The sequence below is a fragment of the Zalophus californianus genome, chromosome 11, assembly GCF_009762305.2.
Source record: "Zalophus californianus isolate mZalCal1 chromosome 11, mZalCal1.pri.v2, whole genome shotgun sequence".
In the NCBI taxonomy this organism is placed as follows: Eukaryota; Metazoa; Chordata; class Mammalia; order Carnivora; family Otariidae; genus Zalophus; species Zalophus californianus.
Genome location: NC_045605.1, coordinates 80,690,488 through 80,706,505, shown reverse-complemented (window position 1 = coordinate 80,706,505; position 16,018 = coordinate 80,690,488). Strand labels below are relative to the sequence as shown.

The 16,018-nt window shown below is 40.4% G+C and overlaps 1 protein-coding gene across 5 annotated transcripts in view; it reads left to right on the top strand.

The window, feature by feature from the left end:
* The window catches only part of BDNF (brain derived neurotrophic factor), a 60,495-nt gene extending 45,854 nt beyond the window's left edge, over positions 1–14,641 (top strand). For 4 of the 5 annotated variants that reach the window (XM_027577807.1, XM_027577810.1, XM_027577809.1 and 1 more), the window contains exon 2: positions 10,990–12,100. In XM_027577807.1, the coding sequence (XP_027433608.1) occupies positions 10,990–11,754 (765 nt within the window). In that variant the 3' untranslated portion in view covers positions 11,755–12,100. Of the gene's footprint in view, positions 1–10,989 lie in introns of all 5 variants that reach the window. The other variant, XM_027577811.2, reaches the window with a different exon arrangement.
* Positions 14,642–16,018: the final 1,377 nt, after the last annotated feature.

Below are 16,018 nucleotides of genomic sequence, written 5' to 3'. Positions count from 1 at the left end.
GAGAGCTAATGGTGTTCTCTTGCTAATTTCATCTTTCCCTTAGGATTTCCCGATAGTGGTTTTAAAAGGAACGCTGTTCTTTTGTTCTAGGGGCACCTTATCTGTCCAGTTTCTTCTCCCACCTGTTTCTCACCTCTTGCTTTGTAAAAATTAATGTTTTCTGTAGTAGTTCAGAGGATAGGGTCTAATCTAGAGAGCGGTCTCTTCATCACGTGAGAATCATCTGTCCCATTCTCATTTTACCCCTTCTGAAGTAATGACATTGAAGGCTTCTAGTTTGGACCTACGATGGCTCTAATTATGAACAGATATTCTGTGATGGAATTCACTCAGATAACTAATTAACCACAGGAATACATTGGCTGTGGAAAATTTCAGAAGCACCATCTGTGGAAAAACTGGGAAGGGCATGCTGTTACCACAGCTCTGGGGTCCATTAAGAGTGTGTTTGTGTGGGGACGGTGTCTCGTGGGCGTTGGCTCACAGCTGCCAGAATTCCCATAGCATCTCATCCCAGGAACTCCGGAGTGTCCAGCAACACCTTACAAGCCACCTGTTGATTTGAAGTTTCCAATTCTGAGCAAAGAGACTGAAATATAGTCTCTTTTGTTTGTTTTTGGTTTTGGTTTTTAATTGTAATGGTTCTGGCTTGTCTTCAATTTCCACATTATTGCAAACTTTTCTTAAAGGGGGATTCCTTTTGTCCTCTAGCTTGAGAGAGTTACTGCATGTTTTCTCCCCTTGGGGACAAAGGGCACAGTTACATCACCCTTGCACTTTTTTAAAGTACAGAGCATGCTTATTCCTGGATCCCGGAACTTGGAAGACAGTGCTCTGCTGTCTGGTAGTAGGTGCTCCGTGTTTGTAATTTGGAGGAGGCAGCTCCCTAGTTGTGTTCACATCTGTACTGTGTGGGGCTCAAGGTGGAACCCAGTAATACTTAGGATTCGGCCTGGGAAAAGAGGTTTCTGTGTCATCTCAGCCCCACCTATTTGCAGGTGATCTAACACAACACTATCAGGCTTCCCAGTGTGAGTCATTTGTGTACGTACTGATGACTTGGTGACTTGGTGTTTGGGAACTAGCTGTCTTTGCAATCCTTTGTAAAAAACCTAAACAGTGAAGCAGCCTCCAGTTCTGTTGATGAAACTACCCCATCAACTCCCTGATGATGTCCCTGTAACTCAAAAATGTTTAGACTTTTCTTTAGAAAACTAACTTTTTTTTTAAACCATGTTACCTCCTTCAGTCTTGAAGCAAATGATCCCAGTTGTTGGAACCCAACTGAGAAATTGGGTTGCCTGCTATATACCTTACTGAGATAAAGATGAATTTGGGCTGGATAAGGATTTGGATGCTTGATACACTGATACGTTTTGTTGTTGCTGCCACTGCTGTTGTTTTATGGGTTTTATTTAGGAGTTAGGTGGTAGAATTTAGCTAGATCTGTTAGTTTTAGGGCAGGCTTAGAAATAAATCTTTATTGAGTGAGTCTGTTTTCCCTGCCTCTGTCTCTGTTTCACCATCAGAGATATCTGGCTGAAAGGAATATTCATGTGTGTGGAAATCTATCACCTGCTAATGCTGTTGGTGTCATTTCCATTGAGGGAGTGATGTTAGGCTTTGTAAGTGATCAGGGAGACCAATTATGCTTGCACATGGTTTGTAGCATTGAGATAAAAATTAGTGGAGTGGAAGTGAGTGGAAGTCCAGATTTAGGTCCATAGTACAATATAAATTCTCATTCAATCAATCACGTTTATAGGTATCCTGTACTTTATAAACACAATAGTGGAAAAGCCAGGTGACAATAAAGGGAGCCCAGATTTATTTAATACCATTACAAAAGCAAAAATATTTTCCTACATAATAAATGTCCCAATAAAACAAGTTGAACCAATGAGGAAAGATGGCAGGTAAGCCCATGATATGCTCAGAATGTACCACAATACTTAAGTTGACCTTAACCCTTTCATTTCCTTATTTTAAGTAGCTTCCTTTCTCTTTATCATTTACAGTCCAATGTTTCTCAACTTCAATAAGTATATGAATCACCTTGAAGTATATGAATCTTGTCGAAGTGCAGATTCTGTTTTAGTGGATCGGGTGGATGGGATGGAGGAAGGGAAGCTGAGATTTTTTTTTTTTAAGATTTTATTTATTTGAAAGAGAGAGAGAGGGAAAGCACAGAGGGAGAGTAAGAGGGAGAAGCAGACTCCCCACTGAGCAGGGAGCCCGACATGGGACTTGATCCCAGGACGCCGAGATCATGACCTGAGCTGAAGGCAGACGCTTAACCAACTGAGCCACCCAGCTGCCCCAAGAGTCTTCATTTCTTATAAGCTCCTAGGTGATGCTAATGCTGCTGGCCCATGGATCTCACTTTGAGAAGCAAGGTTTCATTTAATTTTTTCAGGTCCTTACAAAGTAGGTCAAACTTAATGGAACCTGGTAGATCAGATCATAATTAACATTACTGTCTGCCATCCACGGGAATTTAATAATGCATTGTTTTTTTGCAATTTAATATAACGTTCAGAGAATGACAAATACCGTATGATTTCATTCATGTGGAATTTAAGAAACAAAACATGAGCAAAGGGGAAAAAAAGAGAGAGAGAGAAATCAGGAAACAGACTCTTAATTACAGAGAACAAATTGATGGTTACCAGAGGGGCAGTGAGTGGGGGGATGGGTTAAATAGGTGATGGGGATTCAGGAATGCGCTTATGATGAACACAGGGTGATATATGGAATTGTTGGATCACTGTGTTGCACACTTGAAACTAACACTGTGTGTTAATTAACTGTACTTAAAATAAGAAATTTAAAAATTCAAGAATAGTAATAGTTAGAATACTGTTAAATCTGAACTTTAATTTATATAAACAAATCTCACCTGAAATTCTAAAGAAAACAGAATCCTAATTAAAGAGGTTAAGCTTTTTAATTGAATGTTAACTGCCATTTTGTTCTTGTAATCTAAAAAATAGCAGTTTAAGGGGCACCTGGGTGGCTCAGTCGGTTAAGCATCTAACTCTGGTCATGGTATCAGGGTGGTGAGATCCAGCCTGGCATTGGGCTCCACACTCAGCACGAGTCTGCTTGGGATTCTCTCCCTTCTCCCTTCCCCTCTGCCCCTTCCCCTGTGCATATGAGCGTTCGCTCGCTCTTTCTCAAAATAAATAAATACATAAATAAAATCTTTTTTAAAAATAGCAGTTTAAAAATGTATTTTAAAAAGCAAAATTTTTGAGCTGTCTATTCATTTGATAGGCAATTGACTTGGGTATGCTTGACTTTATTACAGAGCTGTGCACTGTTTGGGCAGTATTACTCTGTGAAGAGGAGCTGAAGGAAGTGGGCAGGGCATGGATAGGACTTCCAGCTGTGGGTGGCTCTGGCTTTCAGGGATTCTTCCTTGGTTACCGTAGAACAGTAGGTTTCTTGGGGCAGTACTGTTGGAGGCACTTAAAGACCTTTGGATGGTGGCAGCTGTGCCTGGGATGGAAATGGCAGGTGGGATGGAAATGGCAGGTGGGATGTTCTCTGCCCAGACCTGGTCCTCGTGCCAGGCATGTTCTAGCCCTTATTCCAAAATTCATTCCATCTCATTTTAAGACTTCCTGTTCTTACTTTAATTTCACCTCCCTAAATACTATACAAATATTACCAGCGCAGAGGGAAGAGAGTCATTTAGCATGTGTGGGAACCTACTTTGTACAAGGTACTGTAGAAATTGTAATTCAAAGGAGAATACCCATCCCCATCTAATGGAGAATATGGTCTAGTGTTACTCCTGGGTAAGTTGGGTGTCTGACCAGTAGAAAAATATTTGCTTTTTTCAAGGATGGAGTATGGAATAGAAGGTGTTAATAAAGGACCAGAGCTGTTGTGCTTCGTATCAAAGATGTATGTAAATTTATTTATCAAAGTAATAATTCAGGGCAATATACTTTTTTACATGATAATTACATGTATGTATTATTCTGGGTCTGTAAGAACCAGCAATTTCTTTGGCACTCTCAGTGAGGCTAAGTAATGTCTGCAAGTGTCACAACACCATGCGTCCACTAGGGGATCAGAGAGCACTCTGGTATGAAGGACTGTGTTGTGTAGAAAGCATAATTGGATACCCATGAACATAAAATACATTATGGTTGAAAACTACATTTTTAAAGGTACTTCCTTCAAAGCTTTGGAACATCTGCCTTATTAGATTTCAATTACTAAAATATTTATTAGTTTCAATTGATTGGTCATTCAGGCAAATAGGTGAGCATCTGTCATGATCATTAGGCCTACACCGCCATTTTACTTATGGATTCCAACTGCCAATTATTTTCTTTGAGGAATGTGAAGTTATTTGTTTTCAGGTTTTTTTGTTTGTTTTGTTTGTTTGTTTTATTCTTGCCTAAGCAGTATATACCTAATGGGAAAATAATGCAGAGGGATGAAAGGAACTGGTCTCTGTAGTTGAAAGGCCTAGTTTTCCTTTGGAATCTGAGGTTCTGACCTTGTTCTATCAGGGAAACCACAGCGAGTGGATGATTTGATTAAAAACTCTGGTCCTCCTTCCTCCCGTACAAAAGGGATAATTATAGTTACCTGCACCTCTAGAGTCCTATGAGTCTTAATTAGTTAATATTTGCAAAGTGTTTGGAGATCTTTGAATTAAAAGTGCTGAGCAGTGGAATCCAAGTTCAGTGTAATTATAATTGGAATGAGAGCTTCCATTCCCGCCTTCCCTCCATCTCCCTCCACGGTGTTCTTTAGCCAACCCAGACATGACCCTTGGTTAACACTCATCTCTGCACACTTCTCTCTAACCGCTTCTCCTTTTGCAACTCACTTCAGCCTAAAAATAAATAAATAGAAAATAGAAATAAATTAATTAAGTTAAAAGATATACCCAAGCCCTTAACTCCAATCTCACACTTAAGTAACTACTATTTATTTATTTATTTATTTATTTATTTATTTATTTATTTATTTATTTAGAGCGAGGGCATATGCGTGCACACACAGGGCTAGGGAAAGAGGAGGGGCAGAGGGAGAGAGCAAGCATCTTAAGCAGGCTCCATGCCTAGTGTGGAGCTGGTCGTGGGGCTTGATCTCACAACCCCTGAGATCATGACCTGAGCCAAAATCAAGAGTTGGCTGCTTAACCAACTGAGCCGCCCAGGCACCCCTCATTATTTATTTTTAAAGCTCAACAGCCACTAAGAAGAAAATCAATGAATTAACTGGTCTTTCCCATTCTATCATTCTTTCAGGCCGTCCTATACCTGGTGATAAAACTGGGCTTCTGGAAGCATTTCCCTGCTCAGAAATTCTTCACTGGCTCTTCCATGCCGGGAGGGCAGGGTCCAAACTCATTAACATTCCCCTAAGAGCCTTCCAGAATCTGGCAGTCATTCTCTGTTATTTCTCACTATTCCATTTCAGAGCTCTTCTCTCCAGAAATGTATTCTATGACTTTAACCAAGCCTCCATCCATTCATTGGTGTCTTTTCTGGACACATCTAAATCCTCCCTATCCTTTGCCTTCCTCTTCACAAAGCATTCTTCATTCTCTAACTGGAAGTAACCTCTTTCTCTTTATAGAATTTTTTCTTTACTTTTCCTGGGTCGTTTCTACCTTTCTGTTTTTGTTACTTAAATATATGTCCTGCTTCGCTCGTAGACTGTAAGATTTGAAGGTAGATTCTTTGTACGATGAATGAACAAACAAAATATATGCATGTAGTGAAACTGGACACAAATTAAAGATTATTTGCATTGATTTGCAAGATTGCATTAAGGTGGTCTGTTAATAGGCTTGCATCATGTATGTTAGGAATTAAATATTAATTGGTAATTTCTTCAACATTACCATTATCCTTGTTGCTTACAGGACTAAGATGAGCAGCCCTATCTTTAAACTGTTTACTTTGATTACATGCTCATAGACAAAACCCTAAGGGATTGGCAACAAGGAACGCTTTGTGTTTTCTCTCTTGTTTGCCTGAGTTACCCATATTACTGTTTGCTTTCCCTTCTTAGCTTTTGCTATGGAAATGTTCTAGCATGCCATAATTTTTGCAGAGCTTTCCTTTAGAGGAAGACGATGTTGTCTGAAATTCCATCCACTGGAATGGCATTAAAGTCAAAGGGTCTTCTAGGTCACAATTAATCCAGTACTACAAAGTAGCATCTCAGTGGTGCTGCCTTTAGAAAGTTGAGCTCCAGGATACACACACCTGCAGGGAACTGTGGCCACATTTTAGAAGCTCCTTCTCTGACCACCCTCTGTAGCAGAGCCTCTCTTCTCCTGGCAGTTAAATATTCTAAACCCAGCAGCATGTCCTGATGGTGAAAACCTGGACGAAGAGGTAACCTGTGAACCTCTCTGAACCATAATTGTCTCATCTGTATAATATGGATAATAATACCTGTCTTATCTCCTTGTAACAATCAAATTAGATCATGCTTGTGAATGTTCTGTAGTCTTTTAGACAAATGTAAGTTATTACTACAGCATGCTGTCATGGATATTCATCTGGTTGAATGTTTAAGACTTGTGAGTCATGCTTAAAACTAAACTTTATTTCTATTTTGTCGATTTTCTTTTTAGCCCTGTGTACTATATTTAATTTTTTGAGAATGGGGCTAAAACAGAAATCCTTTCTAGTATTTTATAGATGTGGTTGAGTTGATTGTTGTAAGCCTTGGAGCAGAATTAGACAGCACCAGTGAATTTATTACATATAAACAGATACATAGACAAACCGTCTACTTAGCAGTATTACACCGCCTCTCATCTTTGGTGTAATAAAGACTCATCTGAAGGGCTAAAATGTTAGGAATTGTCATGGAAGCTTTTACTTTTAGGATTTCCTGATACAGCATGTAAAATCACTCACTGAGGAGGTTAACAGCAAAAAAGGCAGTTACAAGACTAAAAAGTCCAAGTTTTGCTATGATTATTATTATCACTGGCTGCTTTTCCAAAGTCTTCTATTAGAAACAGAGCTACATAAATGACAGGGGCTGTTCATATGATGTCATGTTATTTGCTTTTTAGAAATCATTCAAGTGAAGCTTTGCCCTGTTAGAGAAGCTGAAGAGATTCCTCATGACTGATCAATGACATCTATCAGATCCCTTCAAGCTTATAATTTGGGTTTAGCATGGCCTGTACTTGACCAAATAATTCCAGTGAGTTCACTGGTGCTTTCCAAATGGGAAGGCTTCCCATGAAGATTAGGTCAAAACTGACTTTTCTTATGGTTTAAAAAACTCATCAGTAAGTTTTTACTGAGAACTATTACTCTGTGTTAAGCATTATTTGGGTCAGACATGACTCATTCCCTCAGAGAGCTTATCATCTAACTGAAGACTGGCCATGGTTAGCAAACGCCGTCAACAATTAACGAGTGAGTAGGGAATGAAGTACTAAATGAGATGTAACATGCAAATTTTAGAAGAGAAGGAGGACAGTGTGTGCTGGAGTAATTAGAGAAGGTGCCATGTGTGATTTGGTGCTTGAACTGGGCCATGAAGGATAAACAAGACTTAGAAGAGAGAGAAAAGTGTTTGCCAGGAATGGAACAAGTCACTTCCAGGCAATAATGTTTCTGGGGTTCCAGGGACTCTGGCCTGATCAGAGTAGAGGTGAGTAAGGTGAGACCAGATTTTGAAGGGTGTGAATACCAGATAAAAGAGGTTAGATGGGATCTAGTGGAACAACAACAACAACAAAAAATGCCATTTCAAGTTTTTGTAAGAGAATGATGAGCTCAGAGTGGTTAGTCAGGCAGTGGTCACCATAGTTGAATGGAGCAGAAAGGATGTGAAGTACATCTGGGAGACACTGCAGTCCCAAAACGAGATGGTGACAGCTGAGCCAAGATGGTGGCAGTGGGATGGAGGAAAAAGGGGATGGACAAGAAAAAAAAGTCTTAAAGAAAAAATGAGCAGGACTTCTTCACTGATTGGATTTGAAGACCATACCTAAAAGGTATGGTCAAACTTGATTCCAAGATTTCTTGCCTTCACCCTGGATGGTCCAAAGGAATAAGAAATCACTGTCAGAAACAGAAAAGTTAGGAAGTAACGTTGTCCCCACGAAAAGTACTGAGTTTGGTGTTGGATACGTTCCCAGGCCTTGTGAGTGAGTAGGCAGTGAGCATCCCAGAAGTGTCCCTCTGGGCAGGGCTGGAGATGGGGGCTGGACTTCAGCACCAGGAAGTTCATTACTGACTCCGCAGATGTTCAGCTTTCAGGGATGCCCTGGGTTTGGGCATCAGGATGGAAGCCAAGTTTTATTGACTCAGATTCCATTTGTATCTGAAATAGTTACTTATGGAACTGCTAAAAAGAGTATGTAAAGGACTGACTACTTTTGTAACCAAGAAGTTATTAATAAAAACATGAGACCAGTAAAAGGCAGGGTAAACTTCTTTAAGCCAAGTATAGGAAAAGCTTATCATTAAAAGACTTATTACTGTGGTAGTGGTTATAAAACAGTTGCCCAACTCAATTTGAAGATGCTTGAGTGCCTTAGGCCATTTTAAGCAGTTTGTGTGGGCACTTAGTAAATATTTACGAGACTTACTCTATTTGATTAGTTCTAAAATGAGCATCTCTGAAATAGGTTGTGTCCTACAGTTGATGTCATTTTATTGTTGTTGGCCAGGTAGGAAGGAGTCACAGCACAGTTGTCACCACCTTAGCCAATTTATTTTGCTTAGTTTTCTTTGGTTACGCATGCAGAAAAATTATATATGATAAAATGTGTCCAAATAAGCCTAAGAGAGCTCTTCAGCAAGTATACAGTAACAGTTCCGAGTAATAAAGCAGTAGTTTAATTGGCTGCATTTTTAGTTTCTTAGTGGCACATAAAATGGTGTGTTTTATAATGCAGGTATCTTAGATTTAATGAAATAGTAGTATTAAAAGATAACCCATCACAGCAAATCTCTAGTGATATAGATGGATGTAGTAATATACAGATGATATAGATGGCTGTAGTGAAATATTCTAAATTTGCATTCTTTCCTCAGTCTCCATCGGAGGTGCCCCTTTGGTTGTTTTAATTTGAACTGGGAACATTAGGAGAAAGGATTTTCATTCAGTGGTACAGCCAGGTACAGAAAGCTCCTTAGAGGATACATTTCTTTGATGCTGCAGAATCCAGAACATTCACAAAAGGTTCAGGTGTAAGCAGAATGGATATCTGTGGTTCATTCAAACCAGTGTGCCCTTCCTACCCTCAGACCCTTGTATACTCCAGACAGTCCTGAGCATGCTTGCTAGTTGTACAAAGTGAGAGTGAATCCACAAGGAAATTTGTGGGTGTTTGGGGACAGTAATAGTCTCTCCGTGATCTCTTATAAAAGCGGAGAACAGAAACATTTGTTTCTCCGTACCAGCATTTTCAGCCATTTCTGCAGAATGACCTATTGACTGGAGGTAGGTTGTTGCCTTCCTGTTCAGTGACACTGCATGGACAGAAAAACAGTCCTTCTTCCTACTGGTTAGCACAGCATAACAACTAGGGCACGTGTGTGTCTCTTTGTAAGTCCTTGCTCCAGGACTGAGAAGTAGGAATAGTTAGTGTCGGAGCTGAGGGATGCTTCTCTCTCTTGCTAAGGGACCCAGTGCTTCAGGTAAGTGATTCTGAAGTCCTTCACCCTCAGATGGTAACCTTGGGTCGGTCTGTAGGTATGTTTTCATGTTGTTTGTTCACCTATTCTAATTGGTTTCCCAGAGTCTGCTTATAGACGTAGAGCCAAATTTAGAGAATAGCAACCCTCTGGCAAACAGGAAAAGATTAATTTTGTGGTGTGCTGTTAAGGGACTTCCCAGAAAACTTCAAAAGCACAGAAAGAAGCCTATTCCATAATGTGCAAAATGCCACGCAGCTTTTTAAAGGTGTGATAAACTCTGAGCTCTCTCATACACATACACAGCGGACCACATCTCCAATAAAAGGAGAAGCTGAGCTTTCTTAGATGGGGCCGCCTGTGAGCCAGGAAAGCCAAGGCGTGAGGGGCTCGGAGAGTTGGTGGAGATAACTGTGGATCCGCATCTGGGAGGCATTTGAAATTGACTTCGGTGCCTTTTTAATGCTGACTTTTCCAGTTCTCTCTTAAGTAGACACATTGTTTTCATGATATCAGCCCCAGGCATAGACACGCCATTAAAATCAACGTGTAGAAAATGATTTGTGTTTGGAAATAAGCAAAATATTTTCAGTTATGACCACCCAGGTGTAGTAGGGAAACACTGGAGCTGAAGTTGGGAGCCCCAAGTTCTAACATAAACTTTCTTCGGGACAGGAAGCAATTCCTTCAGTGGCCTTTGGTTTCCTTGTCTGTAAAGCAGGATGGCTTGATGGGATTATCTTTCTGCTTTTGTTCTATGGGAGGAGGAAAAAAAAAAGTCAGTGTAAAGGCTCTTTACCCCTCCCTGACTTCTTTCTCATGGTGCCCTTCAGGCCTAGATATCACACAGCTAGAAAGGCCCCCCACAGACCCTCAGGCCACTACTGGTCCTGTCACACGTTCCCGCAATAGGACCATGTTGCTAACTTGAAAAAAAAAATTACTATTACACTTGCATTTGTTGCTTAGTAACATTTCTGATTTTGTGTTTCTGTGACAGCCTGAGCAGAGATCATTAAAAATTAAACTTACAAAGCTGCCAAAGTGGGAGGAAGGAGGAGAACTTGAAGCCACCATTTTTTTCACTTGCTTAGAAGCCATCTAACCTTGGGTTTCAATGCCAAGTCTTGGGGCAAACACAGCACGGTCTCTGGTTTATATTAAACCACATAGGGTACACTCCTGACATTAACTTGTGTTGCAGCTGGAGTTTGTCACCAGTACATAAAATCCTTGACCCTGCAGAATGGCCTGGAATTACAATCACATGGCCGCACTGCACCCCTGCGGGAGAAAGCCCTAACGAGTTCTGTGTCCTCTTTGTGCTTTCTCCCTACAGTTCCACCAGGTGAGAAGAGTGATGACCATCCTTTTCCTTACTATGGTTATTTCATACTTCGGTTGCATGAAGGCTGCCCCCATGAAGGAAGCAAACGTCCGAGGACAAGGCAGCTTGGCCTACCCAGGTGTGCGGACCCATGGGACTCTGGAGAGCGTGAATGGGCCCAAGGCAGGCTCCAGAGGCCTGAATTCCTTGGCTGACACTTTTGAACACGTGATAGAAGAGCTGTTGGATGAGGACCAGAAAGTTCGGCCCAATGAAGAAAACAATAAGGACGCGGACTTGTATACTTCCAGGGTGATGCTCAGTAGTCAAGTGCCTTTGGAGCCTCCTCTTCTCTTTCTGCTTGAGGAATACAAAAATTACCTGGATGCTGCAAACATGTCTATGAGGGTCCGGCGCCACTCTGACCCCGCCCGCCGTGGGGAGCTGAGCGTGTGTGACAGCATTAGCGAATGGGTAACAGCGGCAGATAAAAAGACTGCAGTGGACATGTCGGGCGGGACGGTCACGGTCCTTGAAAAAGTCCCCGTATCAAAAGGCCAACTGAAGCAGTACTTCTATGAGACCAAGTGCAATCCCATGGGTTACACAAAGGAGGGCTGCAGGGGCATAGACAAAAGGCATTGGAACTCCCAGTGCCGAACTACCCAGTCGTACGTGCGGGCCCTGACCATGGATAGCAAAAAGAGAATTGGCTGGCGATTCATAAGGATAGACACTTCCTGTGTATGTACATTGACCATTAAAAGGGGAAGATAGTGGATTTATGTTGTATAGATTATATTGAGACAAAAATTATCTATTTGTATATATACATAACAGGGTAAATTATTCAGTTAAGAAAAATAATTTTATGAACTGCATGTATAAATGAAGTTTATACAGTACAGTGGTTCTACAATCTATTTATTGGACCTATCCATGACCAGAAGGGAAACAGTCATTTTGCGCACAACTTTAAAAAGTCTGCATTACATTCCTCGATAATGTTGTGGTTTGTTGCCGTTGCCAAGAATTGAAAACGTAAAAAGTTTAAAAAATAATAATAAATTGCATGCTGCTTTAATTGTGAATTGATAATAAACTGTCCTCTTTCAGAAAACAGACAAAAAAAAAAAAACAAAACAAAAATTTGAACCAAAACATTCCGTTTACATTTTAGACAGTAAGTATCTTCGTTCTTGTTAGTACTATTATCTGTTTTACTGCTTTTAACTTCTGATAGCGTTGGAATTAAAACAATGTCAAGGTGCTGTTGTCATCGCTTTTACTGGCTTAGGGAATGGGGGCTGGGAGGGGTATATTTTTGTTTGTTTTGTGTTTTTTTTTGTTTGTTTTGTTTTTTTTGTTTGTTTTGTTTTTTTTTTTAGTTCCCATAGGGAGTAGGGATGGGGAAAGAATTCCTTCAATATATATTCTGGTTGATAAGAGATTTATTTGTATGTTGTAAAGATGTTTGCAATATCAATCAGATGACTGGAAAATGAATAAAAATTAAGGCAACTGAACAAAGTGCTCACTCCACTTCCCATGATGCACCTCCTAGGCTCCCACTCGCCCTTTGGGCCTTGGTCAGGGGAGGCTCCTTTTGTCTGAAAGACCTACATTTTCTTAGAGCACATTCTTTCCCTCCCTCCCCCTTTGGTCCCCTCTTTGTTTTGTTTTCTCTCAAAGGAAGAAAAATCAGTTGCGCGCTCTGAAATAATTTACCACTGCTGTGAACGAATGAACAAATTTTGTCATTGTGGCACTCATATAAGCATGGAGAGCAGGGATTTCTTTCTTTTCTTTTCTTTTTCTTTTTCTTTCTTTTATTTTTTTTAAGAAGAGAAAAAGACAACAAAACACAAAAATGAAGATTCTTTTTTACGAGGGGTAAACGTTGGGTAAATCATTGTAAGACTTCACAGAATCATGGTAAGGCTTAAAAATTATCTTGCAAGCAAAAGGTGGAGTTCTGTACGGACCCAGAAACGCCTAGTTCAGAGTAGGAGTCCACACGCCAGTGAAATGAGACTGAAGAGCAGCCATATGGAGGCTGTGTGGAGCTGACATGTCATTTCCGGGCAGTGCGGGAGAAATTCCTGAGTGGCCACCCTGAGGTCTAGGTGGGGGTGGGGAATGGTACTTCAGACATTCCAGAAGGGAGGACTCTGAAGGACCTTTCAAAGGTGGCTCTGGAATGACTATGTCAAGTTGCTTGGACCTCGCGCTTTAAGTGCCTACATTATCTAACTGTGCTAAGAGGTTCTCGCTGGAGGACCCCACTCAAGTTGACTTATGCTCTCCACCCCTGGGTAATTTGTCCTAAAGCTGGATAAGCCTGGAGCAGGTTCAGAACCAAATATGGCATTGTGATCTTGAGACTGATACAATGAGAGAGAAGATGCTTACGACATGAACACTTACTGCTTTGAAATTAGACTTGAGGAAACCAGGGTTTTGTCTTCTGAGAACTTTTGGTAAAGGGGAAGGGACAGGAAAAGGCCCCAAAACTCAGGTTGGATGACCCAAGGCTACTGACAGAAAATTTTGTCCAGAGACAAGACTTCGAGGTGTCTGCACATCTAGGACACCTAAGGCTTGAAAAGGTGCCTTGTTCAATGGAAGAGGCCAGGACTGAGCTGACAAAGTGTTGCTCCCCAGTGAAGGCCTCAGCAACCTCCTGACCATCCTGTCTGTTCATGGAGAGGGTCCCTGCCTCACCTCTGCCATCTTGGGTTTGGAGAAGTAAAGTTGGGAGTCTGGAAGAGTGGTCCTGGGAGAAATAGTGCTAAACCCACTCCCCCGTTAAGCCCCCTATCCAAATCTGAGAATGTCCTAGACCAGGGTCCTTGAATAGCAGAAAGCCTCCAGAAGTTGCTGCATCTTAGTAGGTTGGGTGAAGGGTCAGCAAAAGAGGACGTCCACCATGACCCAGGGAATGAAGATACTATCAGCAAATAATTTCTATTTGTTCAGTCTTTCATTTAGAATGAGCCGAGCCTATCCTTTACGATACCATCTGAACACCTATCCTTAAAAGAGGGAAGATTTTAGTAGAGGTTTGTTTTGTGCTGTTTGAAAATATTGTCTTTGTAATTATTTTTGACATGTAATGAATATCTGCTGTATGTTAACTTTTTGCAGCTTGCTTCTGAGGGACAAAATTATAAAACAGGAAGTCCCCGTCACAATCTCAAAGTTCTGCAAAGGCCAGATCTGTTACGTGGTTGAATAGGAGACCCCGAGCAATTGTGTGGTCACTGGCTCTCTCTTACCCCATAGGTTACATCACAGTCACACGCTTGGTGGCTTATGTTGACCTAAGATTTATTTTGTTAAAATCTTTCTCTGTTGCTGTTCATTTTTGTTCTGTTCAGTTCTGTTTTGTTTTGTTTTTTTTTAAAGTCTTGCTGTGGTCTCTGTGGCAGAAGTGTTTCATGCATGCCGGCAGGCCTGTTGCTTTTTTATGGTGATTCCCATTGAAAATGTAAGTAAACGTCTGTGGCCTTGTTTTCTCTATGGTAAAGATATTATTCACCATGTAAAACAGACAAAAAAAATATTTATTGTATTTTAGTATATTTATATAATTATGTTATTGAAAAAAAAATTGGCATTAAAACTTAACCGCATCAGAAGCCTATTGTAAATACAAGTTCTATTTAAGTGTACTAATTAACATATAATATATGTTTTAAATATAGAATTTTTAATGTTTTTAAATATATTTTCAAAGTACATAAAATCTGGGGGTTCTGGGTTTTTTCTCTTCACTGTAAAACCAAACATGAAAACGCGTTTTATTATAAATACATGTGTTCCTTGCTTTAAGACCAACCTGACTAGTGTTAGCAATTGCACAGCCCCACCAGAGAGGAGGCTTATTTCAAAGCAGGGGAGGCCAATCCTGCAGTCTGCAAGCTTCTGAGAAGCTCTAGGATTGGGCCCACCTTCTGCAGTGGAAGACGAGAGTGTCAGATTCTAGGACACTTGAAAGTTTTCTCCTTTGAAGTGATAGACTTTCATCAAGTACCAAACCATGTATCCTAGCAACATCAGGATCCATGAATCAGGGCTGGCTGGCTCTATTTGATTATAAAATAACTGTTAAAAAAAAAAATCAAAGTAGGTTTACTTAGGAATAATGAGAATAAATTGGCCCAAATTTAGAAAGTCAATGACTGAAAGAAAACATAGAAATTCAATATTTAGAAGCAGGTCATGTACCCTCCGTTTGGAAATGGTGCCATTTGCATTATGTATTTGTATCCATTGCACTGATTTAATTTTTGTATGTGAAGCATGCAGATTTTATATCATAGTACCCGTGATCTAACAGATTGCTAGGATTTCTAAAAAGATTTGCCACTGTGATGGCTGCCAAGCCGCTGGGTAATTTAGTTAAAGTGTTTAAAGTTATCACTAAATCTTAGGGAAATAAATGGAAGGATTTTAAATTAGAGAAAGAGCCATTAAGGAAAAAAAGCATCTGTTCCTACTCTTCAGACTCCCCATTTGAACACTGACAACCCATCCCAGAACGTGGTGAACCATATCTGTGCAATGTATCATTTCTATTTCAAACATACACACATGGTTTCCTCTTGTATTGTCTTATAAATAAGGATCAAGAAAGTCATAACAAACATTGACTTGTGTTGTGTATATGGAAGAACAGAACCAATGAGATGAATTACTCAATCCTAATCTGTCCAGGGAGCTTGCAAAGTACTCCAAACTCTAAGAGAAGACCCTGCCTGGCAGTCCGGGCATGAGCCCAGCCGTGGAATTAGATCTTAGGTAAACGTCAGGCTTAACCAATTTTCATAGTCCAGGAAGACTAAGATATTTTTGAAAGGATTGTGTAAGAAGAGAATTAAATCTGGCATTCAAATTACTTAAAGGGGTGTGGTAAACAGTCCTGGGAGTTTTCATCAGAAGATGAGGTGAGAGAAATAAACAAAAAATGGAGGCTCTACCAAATTAACCAACTTGGAGTTAACAGGGTAGTCAATTTGTACTCTGTTCGTTGGGTACA